This window comes from Pteropus medius, unplaced genomic scaffold (genome assembly GCF_902729225.1).
Source record: "Pteropus medius unplaced genomic scaffold, Ma_sr-lr_union100, whole genome shotgun sequence".
NCBI classification, from domain to species: Eukaryota; Metazoa; Chordata; class Mammalia; order Chiroptera; family Pteropodidae; genus Pteropus; species Pteropus medius.
Genome location: NW_024349796.1, coordinates 9,171,058 through 9,186,606, shown reverse-complemented (window position 1 = coordinate 9,186,606; position 15,549 = coordinate 9,171,058). Strand labels below are relative to the sequence as shown.

The 15,549-nt window shown below is 38.7% G+C and overlaps 1 protein-coding gene and 1 long non-coding RNA gene across 2 annotated transcripts in view; one reads left to right on the top strand and one right to left on the bottom strand.

The window, feature by feature from the left end:
• The first annotated feature begins 3,520 nt into the window (after positions 1–3,520).
• On the top strand, positions 3,521–6,832 carry RGS2 (regulator of G protein signaling 2). The gene is made up of 5 exons (XM_039883350.1): positions 3,521–3,680; positions 4,673–4,774; positions 4,885–4,946; positions 5,519–5,685; positions 5,955–6,832. The coding sequence occupies exons 1-5, from the start codon at positions 3,571–3,573 to the stop codon at positions 6,147–6,149; spliced, it is 636 nt and encodes a 211-aa protein (XP_039739284.1). The 5' UTR covers positions 3,521–3,570; the 3' UTR covers positions 6,150–6,832.
• Positions 6,833–8,982: 2,150 nt separating this feature from the next.
• Positions 8,983–15,549, bottom strand: part of LOC120619164 (uncharacterized) — a 78,833-nt gene continuing 72,266 nt past the window's right edge. Inside the window, exon 3 of the long non-coding RNA XR_005657381.1 lies at positions 8,983–9,302. This is a non-coding gene — a long non-coding RNA (uncharacterized LOC120619164). The remainder of the gene's footprint in view (positions 9,303–15,549) is intronic.

Here is a 15,549-nt window from a genome sequence, read left to right as displayed (position 1 = left end):
ATAGTATATGTCGAGTGTTAGGTTGAAACGTTGACTAATTCCTGACAAAAACACTAACTTTCTCTTTTATCAGCTTCTGGGTATGCACATTACATTCTAAGAAAGAGCATTAATTATAATGTTTAAATCTCAGATTATATTAGGGGTGAAGAGTGGAGAACAGAAATGTGTATACATTCATTCTGTTAAAAGAATATTTCATTGACTAAAGTTAAATAAGAATTCCCTCAAAAAAAAAAAAAAAAAAAAAAACAACAGGAGACAGGTGTCACACTTCCTCAAATATGGTCAACAAGTTGGGTGCTTACAGTTTTCATTTTTTCCAATTACTCATCACACCCTTTGCCACATGGCATTTAATTTCCTAGTGTTTTTTTTTTCCTTTTTTCTAAAACTTACTACCTATTTAAGATCTCATAAGGTAAAAAACAGGTTTACAGCTTTTACAAATTTAGGAACTAAGATATTTTACCCAAATAAGCAAAGCACAGAGTAATACACAGAATGATCCTTTTGTGGGGTTTTTATTAGCATATATCTTGTTTTCTAAATTTCTAAAGCATAAGTGTAAAATATTTTTCGCTAATAATACTGATTTTTGATTAATAAGAGTTCGCATGCAGGGGGAGGGGAAGGGGGAAATACAGCGGAGGAGACTTTTGCTTTTCATATTCTCCCTTTGGCATTACCAGAAACTTGTATTTTTTTGTTTGCTTTCTACTGTAATTTTTTATTATTATTATTATTATTATTATTATTATTATTATTATTATTTTAACACAAAAAGTTCAAGAACCATGCTGAGAACCTCAACCACTAATGTGTGCAGGGCCTCTCCAGTAGGGGGCATGATAGATACAACATGGAAGATGCAGGATTAGTTTGCCAAGTCGCTCTCGAGCTGTGGTTTGCTGTGTAATATTTACCACAGAATGGAAAATATGTGTGATTTTAATATTGAGCAATCCCATTTACCTAAAAGCCAGTTGCAACAACAACAGCAACCAAAAAAAAGGGAAGTCTTGAAACACTAGTTTTTGCTTTAAATATATGTCTGCCTGTCTTTAAAAAAGACAGTAACATGGCAATTTTTTGACAAAAAGGTTTCAGTCTATAGAGGGTATTGGTTTAACTCTTAAAATTTCCCATAAATACAGAAATGATAAATTACATTCAGATCTGTCAATCGACCTCATAATTTTCAAGGAAAAATTTTTCTGCCATATAACACCAGTTGTCAATTGGATATAGTTTATGAAAAAAGCAAAGCATTATATTAAATGCTTACAGAAACATCTAGAATAGTCTATATTTAAACCAGTTGCTTACATGGATATATACATACACACACACATACATACATACATATTTACTTTTGTGAATATATTAAGATGATTGAACTTTTCTAGCTTGGAAATCTCTGAAAAGTTTAAATGTCCAACAGTTCACTTATTTTCCTTATTTGCTTACTATCCAGAGAGCATTTACTAAGTATCTAGTAAGTATCTATGAGCTTGATACTCTACAATTTTCTGAGACATTATCTTGCTATGTAAATAGTACTTACACATTTATAAACTAATTAACTGAGTAAATCCTTTAATGATTTTTCTAAAGTAACTATGCTTCCAGATATTTCCTTTCTTCACACATACGCAAAAAAACAAGTTTGTACGGTACTTTAGAATTTGCAAAAGCCTTTCACATAAGATTCGCATAATATACAATGAGATTGGCAAGAAAGACACATTATTGTTCACACAGATGAGAAACTGGAGCTCAAGGAGCTGAGATTGGATTATCCCAACACTTACTTAACACGTATTTATTTAACGCAGATTAAGCTGAGACTCCAATTAGGGCCCCTGACACCAGTCTGTCCCTGCTACCTGTCAGAACACCTGGCCCTTCCACTATGAGCAAGCTCTACCATTCAATGTTCTAAGTGAAAAATATACTGAGGTTTTTATTGGCAAGAAAAAGCAAGTGTTTGCATATTACACGTATTTAATAAATATTGAATCATTAGAAAGTGAAAGTAGATGTGAGAAATATTAAGTGATGTTCTTTCAGAGATGAAGCACAAAGCATATGCTTGAAAGAAGTGACATTCTTACATTTCGCAAATATGTTTAAAGTATTTATTTACAAAATTGAAATGATTTTCCTTCCCATAATAAAGTATATGGCTTTTCTTTATAGCAATAATTGCAGATTTTACCCTCCAAGTCAAACTGTGAGCTCCAACTCCTGGCAGCTCACCATAAGAAAATGTTAAAATGGTTCCAAATTTAACAGTTCTAATGCAAAGTAGGGAGAATATTTGCAGCCTAGTCAATATCTTGTTAATCTTATTGTATTGTCTCCTTGGATGCTTGATGGGAAAACCACTTGAATATTCCACTGTTCAGTTCTAATAATGTTATCTGAAATCAAAGAGTTTCCTGGTTGAGGCTATCTCTTTTGCCTTACCAATCGGACCATTTAAAGCTTGCTAAAGCAGAGATGATTTTTGAAGAATTAAGAAGTTAAACTTATTTAAGCAAACTGTTAAATTCCCCTACCCTCCCTTTTTGCCAGTTATTAAGTGTTCTGGTAAATTATAAGCCAACTGAGAATGACTCATGAGGAACTCCTACATCCTGGCGCTCTTAAACTAGAACGATGTTGGCACATCACAGGCTGCGAGGTCTTGGTGTTCCCCTGTCTCATCATCCGGAGATCTGTGGTTTCTGCTCTGGAAAGAGGCAGCCACGACTCCTGAGGAGTCAGCCGTGAGCCCCACAGACAGACCCAGTCACGTTATCTCATGGTACTCAAAAACGCACATCCAGTCACTCTCTCCTGTTCCTTCCCTAAGTGCCTCACGATGCCCAGGCAAGCTGCAGAGGAGGCCACACCACCGCCCGTGCACTGTCACTGTGCCTCCTGTTCACAGTGTCCTTCACCAAATTAAATGGAGTCGCACAGAAACCGGTGAGGGTCTCCCCGCGGCCTCAGTTTATAGACCAAGAAATGAGGCGTGGGGACAGGGCGCGCGCTCAAAAAAAAAAAGGTGGGGACAATCTTAATTTGAAATAAGGCAATTGCACCCTGGTTCTCAGCCAGCAGCCTTTGCCTGCGGGGACTCATCACCTGCTTCGGGGGTCAGGAGCAGGCACGTATGGGGGAACGAGCGCCCCCGCCCGGCCCTCAGCCACCTCTGCAGGCACAGCCCTGCGGTCCCGCCCAGCTGCCACGCCTTGGCCAAGGCCCCGGGTGAGGGCTCAGAGTGAAAGGTCCCCGTCTGCTCCCCGCACTGGCCCCAGCCCGCTGCCGCGTTCCGCCCCAGTGCGCAAAAAGCCGAGACCGCAGACGTCAGCAGCGCCCTCGCTTCCATACCCTTCGGCGGAGACGTGACGACCTCCGGCCAGGCTAACCCCGCCCCCGGGTCCATCCGCAGCTGGCCAATAGGCACCCTCTGGGGGCGGGGACTGCGTCGCGAGACCCCGCCCCACGCCGCTACCTGCTATAAGTACGGCTGCGGCGCGCCCCGCCACAATCAGCCGCAGCCCCGGAGGCAGGACAATAATGCAAAGTGCCATGTTCCTGGCTGTCCAGCACGACTGTGGATCCATGGACAAGAGCTCAGGCAGTGGCCCCAAAAGCGAAGAGAAGCGGGAAAAAATGAAGCGAACCCTGTGAGTACGGCTTTCTTCTCTCTCCTGCCACCAGTGCAGACCTAGCTCTATGGGTTTGCTGAAACGCTGTGCTTTGCAGCTCGGTTTTAACAATAGGAAACTATGTAGCCTGCGCCTCTGCAGGAGGAAAAAAAAAAAAATGTGGAAACGCTTAATTTGCTAAGTAAGGTTAAATCTGTGTGCTGTGTATTTTGTTGCGTGAGAGGACTATCGGAGTTTAGGAACTGAAGAAAATTCTTGATAGAGAGGCGGTGGTAGATGCGCTTAGAAATTGCGGTTGGCTTTGTGTCCCCCTGCATTTAAAATGACAGCTGGGAATCCTGCGGCTGAAGGGCGTCCCCATCGTTCGTACGTTGCGTTTTAAGTTCTGATCATCTTACACAGCTGCGGCGATGGAGATATTTTTGCTGTTTCTGAATATATTCGTTTTAAAACCATTTTTTTGTTGTTGTTGTTTCTTTAGTTTTATAATTGATCATCTGCTTAAAATGAGTGTTGTAGTCAGGGAGTGGATGCCACAGCCACACACATCCCTCGTCGTGCACAGCTTCTGGTGTGGTCCAGAACCTCCCACTGCTAGGACAGAAGGGAAATGAGCATGGACTGGCTCAAGGCAGTCCCACTGTCAGCTTCATCAAGGGTGAAATGCCTCTGGACTGTAATTAACGTTGCAAAAAAACTGCTGCCTTTTGCCTGCCAGAAATAGTATCTGAACTATGCAAACTAAATTCATTAAAACATCCTGGTAATTACAGGTAGTTCTTCCCTTAGTTATAAAACTAGTAGTTGTGTACAGATAAATGGATGAAACTAATTGTGTTCCATACATAAGCACAGGGTTCACATGCTAAACGAGTAAGACTGACTTGAGTTCTTGCTTTGTCTGTTCGGTTTGCCTGTATTTACTGGTGACTCCGGTAAAAATACCATCAGCTGCAGTAGCACTTCCAAGTGTTTCCACTCAGTGAATGTATACATATATATTTTTTTAGATTAAAAGATTGGAAGACCCGTTTGAGCTACTTCTTGCAACATTCTTCCTCTCCTGGGAAGCCCAAAACTGGCAAGAAAAGCAAACAGCAAACCTTCATCAAGTAAGTTGAAAATCATGTTCTTGCATATACGACTAGCTAGCTGTTGAGCTGAAAAGGAGAACTCGAAAGCCCTGACGTACATGAGCTAATGTGCAGAACTTCTCTTGCAGGCCTTCTCCTGAGGAAGCACAGCTGTGGTCAGAAGCATTTGATGAGCTGCTAGCCAGTAAATGTAAGTTCACTTCCTGAATTTGATCCATTCCAAGCATCACAAGAGTCTGGAAAGGTTGTGTCCACGAAACAGAAGAGCAGCTTACATGATGCAGTTCAGCTTTGCAGTCATTATGACAGACTCCTTTATTCCCCAGTATTTAGCCATGGACATGCATGGTTCATTCAGATGGAGAAGAAAATTAACCTAAAAAAGTGATAGTGGCAGTTGCTCTTTGTTAAGATTCAGTCAGCTTTTCCACTGCATATAGTGTTTTCAGGAGGCTTAGTTCCCAGAGAGCTTAGTGCTCCCCTATAAATATTTTCACTGACAGTCAAGTGAAGTATTCTTGTCTTTATAGCAGTGTGCCAACTTAAGCCTTTGGTCTCCTGGCATCTTAGTCTTTAAAGAGCTAAATTCTGAGGATTACAAGTTTGAGCGAAATCCAGGAAATTGCTATCATCTAGAAATAATAAAATATGAGGGAGAGGCAAGGGAATGGGAGTTCTAGGGAAAAAAATAAGGGATTATTTGGTCACTCAGTTCACATTCTGCATATTTTTGTTCTCCCTCTCCCCCTGCTTCTCCTCCAGATGGTCTTGCTGCGTTCAGGGCTTTTTTAAAATCTGAATTCTGTGAAGAAAATATTGAATTCTGGCTGGCCTGTGAAGACTTCAAAAAAACTAAGTCACCCCAAAAGTTGTCCTCAAAAGCAAAAAAAATATATACTGACTTCATAGAAAAAGAAGCTCCAAAAGAGGTAAGGGGGGGAAAGTGCTTACTTTCAGCATATTATGAACATTCTTAGCACCAAAGTGAAACAAGTGAATTGAAATCAATAAAAGGGATGGGTTGGGGGAGGCAAATTTTTTTTCTCTAATCTTAGATTTCAGTCAAGTTTCTTCAGTGACTTGGCTTGTGAAGCTCATCACACATTATAGATTTTGGTTTTCAAATATTAAATAGATTTAAACCTCTAACTCTGAATATGAAATAAGACTTTTTTTTTTTTTTTTTGCTTTGTTTCAGATAAACATAGACTTTCAAACCAAAACTCTAATTGCCCAAAATATACAAGAGGCTACAAGTGGCTGCTTTACAACTGCCCAGAAAAGGGTATACAGCTTGATGGAAAACAATTCTTACCCCCGTTTCTTGGAGTCGGAATTCTACCAGGACTTGTGTAAAAAGCCACAGATCACCTCGGAGCCCCATGCTACATGAGATGGAAACAGAAGCCCCAAAGTGAAGGACATTTCGTTTTTTCCTAAAGGGGAAGGCTGCAGCCTGCCCCCAAAGACTGACTTGAGATCAGCCTGGGTGTTCGGGAGACATTACTCAGAACTGTTGATTTGAAGTTGGAGTCAGTTAGGAAGCTGGTAGTCGTCCAGGAGAAGCTAGTGCCAAGAGGGCTTCCTTAACTGTAGAGAACACAGGGAGAGAGGGGTCCGAATGTGGTGTGTCTCCCACTGGAAAAGCAGGATTGTGAGACTGAAAGATATAATGTAATACTATTGGTCCAAAAGCATTTTCATTATCAGTAGGCCTGGGATTATGTGGCCTTAGCTAGCTGGCTGTGCATCTTTCCCCAAATCAGTCTTATATTACCACATAGTGGTTTTAGTTTTAGTTTATCTTAGTACTAAGTAACATTAAAACGTTTACTACATGCAAGCGTATTGAAGTTCTTATGACTACAGATCATCAGTACTGTTGTCTCATATAACGCTAAAACAGAAATGGTCTGTGTTTTAACTGTTAAGTGGTGTGTCATAGAATGAGTACTGTTGTGTAGAAAGTTCAGCATCCATGATGAGTGCCAAAAACTGTCCTGAAGGCAGCTAAACTTTGAAGTGGTCTTTGAATACTTTTAATAAATTTATTTTGATAAATAATGTTATTGGAAATTTGGTCCAGATGTGAGTGTTTTGTGTTTGCTTGGTAATTGGGAATATGGCAGATACAAAGGAAAATATCTCCTTTCTGGTAAAGAAGAGGCATCATAACTGATGTGCCTCAGACCCGAGAAATGAGAGTTGCAAGGAAGATGTGCTCCTATCTCTAATGCTTCTGCGGGTCAAAGGAAGTATGATCGCATCCTGAGAACCTCCCTGGGATCAAGCTTTCTAATATAATCTCATAAAAATCAAGCTTGTTATTAATGGAAACAAAAGAACATTGACCCATTAAAGACGAGCTAAATGTGAGAACTAAAATAATGTAATAGAGAGGAAGTACCAAAATTACATGTGGCTTCTCTCTCCAAATGGAAAAAAAAAAAAAAAAAAGCTAAGGTGAACGCAGGCCAGCCTCTTTATTTCCCTCACTTCCAAGTTCCCCCACAGGGCACTGGCATGAGCTTCCAAAATACATACCTGAAACTGTTCCCTCCACAACAGATCGCAAAGTCCGACTCTTCCTAATTAGCTTGCCTTCACTAGACCAAGAAAGAATCTGGTTCTGTTACTTTCACTAATGATGAAGGCAAAAGAAGCATACTTCTGCCTCTTAGATTTAATCTGTGTCGAGAGGAAGACCTTGAATGTGTTATTTTTCGAACTGGCTATTTAGAAAGGGAATATGTTTCCTCAGCAGACTGGCTTTTCAGCCTTCTTGATTATGGTTTTCATTTTTAAAAAGAGAAGGAGGGGGCAAAGCAAGGCAAAAATAAAAGAAAAAAAATAAAACTAAAAAAATAAGGAGAGGTGCCCTCATCTTGGATTTGGAAAATCTAAGCCCTAGTAATGATTTCTGCCCTAGCTTCTCAATTTACACCTTCCTGCATGTCACACTGGTCCCCGTGAGGTAGTAAGGGGCTTTAAAAATTATAAAGCACTAAAAAAAAGAAAAGACTTGCTCTGATTTGCTAAAAGAAAAATTGAACTCCCTTAGTTTAAACTGTTTTCACTGTGCTTGTGCTAATTTTCACCTTAATCAGACTTTCTGGCACCAAGAGTCACAAGCTCCATGAAAGACTTTGCCTTGTCCACTCTGTCACCAGCAGCCAGAATAATATATAATAGGTTCTCCATAAATAGTGAAAGGGTCATTGAAAGGGATTTTTCTTTGGAGAATAAATATATCAGGCCTACACAAGCCTTAATTTGGAAAGGTTTTAGCCAGCAGAGAAACCCAGGAGTCATGCCATATATCCGAGTTGTCCCCAAGTCCTATTTATTTCACTTCAAATCTCCAGCCTGCTTTCTATCACCACCCTGATCACAGATGCCAACATCTGATGCCTGGGATAACTGTGATAGTTTCAGCTCACCTCCCCTCACCATTCATCCCCCTTTAATATGTTCTTTGTTAATTCTAGAGGTCCTTTCAAGACATAAATGGCTCTGGTCTCTTGTTGCTTATAAACCCTTGACAGTTTTCCCAAACAATTAGGATAAAGGCACTATCTCTAATACGGTCTAACACCTGCATGGCTTGACCCCTCCTTCCTGCTCCAACCTTGTCCCCACCATATCTCGTCCAGCTCTCTCTGCTAACCAAACTGGCCTACTTGCATCTGCTTGTAGGTGCCATGCCCACTGGTTTCACAGGGCCTTTGCACATAATAGTCCCTCTGTACGGAATGCAATTTTAGCTCTTACTCATCATCCATATATCAGTGCGATTGTCACTTCCTCCTCTAGGAAGCCTTCCTTGACCTTTTCACCTAGATCAGATCCCCTTTGAGACAGTCTTATAGCCCAGGTTCTCTAAAATAGAGCACTTGATAGAGTTCTCATTAATGGGTATGATTATTTGATAATCCTAGGTCTGTCCTTGCTGGATTGTTAATGTCACAATTTGAAGACTGTCTTTTTCTGCTCACTGCTAGATCCCAACACCTAGCACCAAGCCTCGCACACAATGGGAGCTGAATAAATAGTGGTTGAATAAATGAATAAGTAGTAAAAGGTGTTATAAATAAATTTTGGTGAAATAAGAAGTATGTAACAAGGCAGAAGGAAATAAAGGTTTTAAAAGCTCTATTGGCTTAGATGTCTGAAAATATCTGCAGAGCTTTTTCCTTTGGCAAAAATATAAAATACCTCTTCCTAGGTGTGTTCTCTATAACTTTTGACCTTTAATAGAAGGAGAAGCCAGATTATATTAACAAAAAAACAAGAGTTTTGACTTTTTCAGGGCTGCTAAACCACAGGCTTTACTCAGGCGGTATTTTCTAATGTTCTCCAGTGTGGAACAAACTGAAATAGATTTAAGATTAGAAACCACATACCTCCACAAATAAATATTACTTGATGTTCCAGTTTCTCAGAGTTCATACATTTAGGATCCACAGTCCATTCATTTTGATGTTTCATTTTTCATCTATTTTAAGCCCAGGAGTGTTTCAGAATATGGTAATTTCATACAGTCCCACTGGAAAAAAAAAGGAGAAGAAACTGTCTCTTATCTGTCATGTGAGCACAAAGGGGCAATATATGAATTTTAATGAGATAGCTTAAAGTGATCATTCAAAATTTCATAGGAAGCAGGTCTTTGGTAGAGGATTGGTCGATGTGTTTATTTTGCCACAATATTTGATCATTAATGGCAGCAATTCTCGCCTTACAGGAAGGGAGAGTGAAGGAAATTTCTCTGTATCATGAGAGATTTTATGGACGAGGGGGATAGAGACCAGCAAGTACTCGCCCTGTGCCAGGTACAATCCTAATTCAAACTCTGTTTTCCTATGGTAGTCCAAAAATTGCAGCTAAAGAAGAGTCAGACTTTATAAGAGTGTCACCACTATTAAACACTGAACTCTGACATGTACATAGATTCCCAGGGTCTGGATTAGATGCCTTTTGACAACTTTAGAAAACCATTTTCAATGTCTTCGTCATTAGCAAGGAGATGTTTACCTAATTCTTGGCATCCTAGCTAAGGAGTAACTTGGAGTTGCCGGAGGTGATAATAACCACGCAAAAGAGTTGCTCCTGTGACCTGGAGGATGAAAAGAAGAGTCACCAGCAGGAGTAGGAGGCTCATCCCAGCCTAAGGCAGCAGCATTAAACAAAGGCCTGAGAAAACTATTGTGTGCCATGACCCATGCCCACACTGCATGTGGAGCATCAAGCCCAGGATGGGCGTAAAAGCACGACCAGGTGATAGAAGACCTTGAATATTAAAAGTTGGGATTTTATCCTGAGGCAATGGGATACCAACTTCAACTAAATAATTTAGACAGCAATACGAAGGATGAATTGGAGGCATGCAGGTGTGTTAGCAGACTTCAGTGATAGCTCCAGATGAGAAATGCCATGTCCCTACACCAGGGACACCAGAATGGTGTCACCAAATAATTCAATATCACTTAATAGCAAATGACACATTACCTACTCTGTGCAGAATTCTGATCTAAACCCTACAGAGATTAAATATAAATACGAGTAAGACATAGTCCCTGTCCTCTAAGAGGCACCAAGTAAGTAACTAATAAAAACATGTATAAAAATTAAAACATAAGAAGAACTACAATTGGTGATTAATTATCAAAAGAGAAGTACAAACACCTTTAGCTGGAATGAATCAAGAAACAAAGTGAAGCGACATTTTTGATGAGATTTAAAGAACAGGTAGATTTACTAAGGACTAATGAGGTTGAAGGGGAGAGTATTCAGTGTAGAGAAACAGTTTAAATAATGAGCAAGAGGGAAAGCAGAATGACATCTTGCATTGTGCTGATATTTGTGCAGCCAGTTATTTTTGGTGGGGATATATGTTGTAAAGCTATTATATTGATTCAATTTTTTTTTGCAAATATTTATAAAGGGTTTCTTTGGGCAAGAATGATGTGAAAGAGTAGAAGAAATGGTCATCTACTGAGAAGAAAAGGAACGGAAAGTATGGGAGCTCAGGATCACAACTCAAGGCTACATTGCATTTCTCTTAAAAACAGATTCCCGCAAGATCATCAACCAGCCTAGTCATCAAGCTCTATGACATCTTCCTTCAGGAAATCGCAGGCATCTTTCTTTCTCTTTCTACAGCCAGGTCCTTACTCACCATTGTCAGCCTCACAACTGGATCTCAAGACATCTCAGATCCTATGTCCTGCTTCTATTTATTCCCTAAATTGCCATTTGAACAGTGATATTCTCATGTCACTCTTAAAACCAGAAAAACATATGAACATAGAAGAACTAGTGTCTTCTAAATGATAAACTTCGATACCTTAGGCTAAAAATCTCCACTATTTGTTTTTTTCTGTCTATCCAACCTTATTTCTCACCACTGACCAGAAATATTCAAGACTGGATTTTCTTATTGTTCCTGAGATGAATTATCTTTCTATTATTATTAGATCAAATTGCCCCCTTCCTTAGAACTGCTCTTTCTTCCTTTAAATTTTACTCACTTTTCAAGGCTCAGATCAAGTTTCACCTCTATGAAATATTGCCAAGGGTGTGTCAGTTGTATCTTTTAACTAACTGAACCATTTCGGCTTATTCCACTTAATTTTTAATGAGTAAGTTTCCAGACATAGAGATACTCAGTATCCATTGATCACTCTGATTAGCTCATTGATTATTGATTCACAGACTCTTCAGTAAAAATGTATCAGTGATATAAATGATTTCATTTATGTTTGCTAAAGTCATTTACAAAAAAAAAATTTTTCAGGAGTCCACATAGTTTTTCATTTAGGCTCTGCATTTTTGCCTTGCAAATTTAGGGGCGGGGCGGGGCGCGGGGGAAACTAAAGTATGTGGATCTTGGATAAGGTCCTAACATTAGGTTTTTCCTGAATCCCAAGTTAATCAGATATTTATATGATTTAAAAAGTACACTGATCTATATAGAAAGTTCCCTTAGGAGCGAGGCTGTGTGTTTATTTAGCTTCTGTATATCTTAGGCATGTACATACGTCATACCAAAATCAAAATAAGGAAAAAGAGAAATGGACCAAAAAGGAGAGTAAGAAGAAACTATTTGCTGCTGTCTGCTTTGGAGTAAGAAGGGACCTGATTTTTCTTTTTTTTTTCAATGCATTTGCAACTTCCAATCTCATAGGCCTATTTCCACTTTCATCCCAAATTATTATCTGTCTTTAGCTTTGAAATGCAGGCATGGGTTTATCTATAATGAGTGCTTTTTGGAACTGCAATATCAAAAGAACTAAGAAAATATGCCATTTCTGTGAATCGTGGTATAGTTTGAGAAAGACCAGATATAAACTTGGTTTGTAAAGCAGGTGGTACTTAGTAGACCTTTGCCCTGTGTGCTGAGAAGTTTATAATATTAAATCTCTATTTGGCACAAACCAACACATTCTCATGTAGAGTGATTTCTTACACAAATGGCCGTTGAGCATGGCAGCCTAAATGTCCGGCTTAGAGTTCTACCTCTTTATAATATCTTCTGCTTCTGTTTTCAGATTCTAGAGTTTCAAAAATCCTGTAGCCTTCTACAAAATCGCTAGTAAGATTATTAGCATTTTCAGAGTGGCTAACAACAATCATTTCAAAAATAATTTTTAGTCATTATATAATTAGTTTTAGGAAAGAGTCAATGATCCATCCACTGTTGAAAATGTTAATATTAATGAAGTATCTCTGAACTGTGAGACTTTTTTAATTCAGAAGATACAGAAAGAACCCAGAAATATCACTGAACACAAAATCAATAGTGCTGTACAATAAAAAAGTTGTTATGATTTAATATGCCACATATGTATTTTAAATTTTCTAGCTACATTAAAATATGTAAAAAATAAATGGAATTAATTTTAACAATATATTTGTATAACCCGATATATTCAGAATATTATCTCTTCAATATATAATCCATATCATAAATTATGAAAGAGATAGTTTAGATATTTTTTCTCACTAAGACTTCAAAGTCTGGTATGTGTTTTACACTTATAGCACGTTCAAGTCCACACTAGCCACATTTCCAATGCTCAGGTAGCTAGCTAGTGGCTGCGGTGTTGGAAAGCATAGCACTTAAGAGTTGAGTCTGAGATGGTAGATCATAAACCAGAATTTACACTTTCTTCTTTTCCAATTCCCCAAATACATGTCATAGCTAGTGGTTCTCAAAATTCTTTATCACTGTGTTGCCTTTAAGTAGGAAAAGTATATTCTATCTGCTGTACAAAGGCAATCAAGCTAGATTGCCTGAGTTAAAATCTTATCTGCATCTCTCAAACTGCCTATGTGACCAAATACAGATATATCATGGGACCTTTTAACCTCAGGGTCTTTTATCTATGGAAAGAGTAGTAATAGACTTATAGGCTTCTTTGCTTTTTTTTTTTCAAAATAAATGGATTGATACTTGAAAAGTGCTTATGACAGCACTAACCAATGGAGCTTAATAGCAATATTATTTGTTAGCTATTAACACGACTTTGTATAACTTTCTAGACATGATAGAGATGAGTAAATACTGCTGACTGGAAAACCATTAACTGTCAGTTAATACAAAAATCTTGACTTAAAAAAAAAAGTTTTTCAAGGGAACAGACTCCTTTGCTCATTAGAATTGGAAATGGAACTAAAATGTTGGTTTCATGCATCCAATAATATTCAACCAAGTATCCAACTAAGCCATGAACAAGACATAGTCTCTGCCACCAAGGGAACTGCGGCTTTAGTGTATTGCCCCTGTTACATTTTCCTTGCTAACATCTAACATTAGGATGATTTTGCCTGCAAGTAATAAAAAACCACAACCGAGCTGATTTGAAAAATATGAACATTCAAAGATAGAGTGGACACCAGTCACTGTATAATCTGAGCTCCCGCTGTCACTCAGGGCTTTCTTTCACTCAGTCCTTTCTATGCTTCTGTTTTGTCAACAGACTGGCTTCCATCATGGTCACCAAATGATTGCCACTATATAGAGAAGCGGTGGAGACAAAAAGATCGATCTTCCAACTACCAGAAGAAAAAGCTTCTTTCTTAAGTCTACTTGTAGCAGTCCAGGGAAGAAATCATGCTCTGATTAAATTAAGCCTTGGTTTTTTTTTTTTGTTTTGTTTTGGTTTTGAGTTTGTTTGTTTGTTTGTTTGTTTTTCCAAAGATCATTTGCAAAGGATCGCCAGGATCTAACACCAGTCTTTCTTCCAGGAGTGGAATCATGCCTAGGGGAGATGTGGGTAGCTGAAGGAAATTCGGGTTTTGTTAGTAAGGAGGAAGTGAAACTGTCTGGGCAGCCAACATCTACCACACAATGCTAAACGGGAACCTGTGTTTGTATAATTGTTCTAAAGTCACCGAAGAGGCAATCCATGACTCAGAAAGTGCACAGGGGCTTGGGGTGGGGGAGGGGAGGGAGAGGAAAGTATCATCATAAAATGGATGGCTCACTGTAAAAGGAAACCCAGAATGCACATGATTTTTACCTTGACTTCATGGACTGTTGTTGTCTTTATCAGTTCAAACATGGCGGAAAAGTATTAAATGAGCAAATAAGTATAAAACAAGAAATAGAGATAGAAATTTGATTTGCAGCTCTCCTTACAATATTACTTCAAATGCTATTGCTTGTTCTCCTGGAATTCACATTTCTTCTTTTCAATTCACCTTCATTATAGCATTTTTACTGAGATAATATCCATCTCAAAACTTTAATCTTTTCTCTTCTGCATTTGCTTGCAGACCCACTTCCTCCGTCAATCAGAAGCATTCTCATTGCTTATGCAAGATGTGGAATTGTTTCTACAAGAAAGAGAACTCTGTATCTCGCTCAGTGTCCACTTTGTTTACTTGTCTGTTTGTTTGTTTATCATTTAACATATGCTCTGGAGCCGAGGTTCTGAACCTGTCCACAGACCTTTTGGGGGTCTGTGCTCTTGGATAGGAAAGAATTACATCTTAATTTTCACTAACTCCTGACTAAATCTAACGTTTTCTTCCATTGTGAATCTAAGCAACAAACCACAACAGTAGCAGCAAGACATGAGACTCTGTCACAGATATCACAGATATTTTTAAGTCATATTACAACTGCTGAAGATATTTTGAAATTACGTTCATCATTACTTCCAAATTTCAATAGTAGTTAGACCTGCCACTAGATCTTGTTCAAAGTGTAAATAAAGTACAGACATTAATCTATCATCACTATTTTAAGTAAATGTTTTATTTTGAGATATTGTAGATTCATATACATTTGTAAGAAATACAGAGAGATCGTGTGTAGTTTCTACCCAGTTTCCCCAGTGTTGATAACATTGTGCAAAATTAGTAAAAGATTTCAACAGGGATACAGTCAAGATACAGAACACTTTCATCACCACAAGAATCCCTTGTTTTGTCCTTTATACTCACCCATACTTTCCTTCCACTCCACCCCGAACTTAAAGTCTGGCAACCGATAATTTCTTCATTTCTATAATTTCTTTTCATTTCTAGACTGTCATATAAATGGAATCCTATAGTATATAACATTTGGGACTGGCTTGCCTACTCAACAAAATACTATGGAGATCCATCCGAGATGTTACGTGTGCCGGTGGTTTCTTCTCCTTAGTACTGACTAGTATTCCATAGTGTGAGTGTACCATCGTCTGTTTAACCATTAACCCACTGAAATATCTCTCAGTTGCCTCCAGTTTTTGGCTGTTGTCAATAAAACTGCTGTAAACATTCACGTACAGGTTATGGTGTCAACA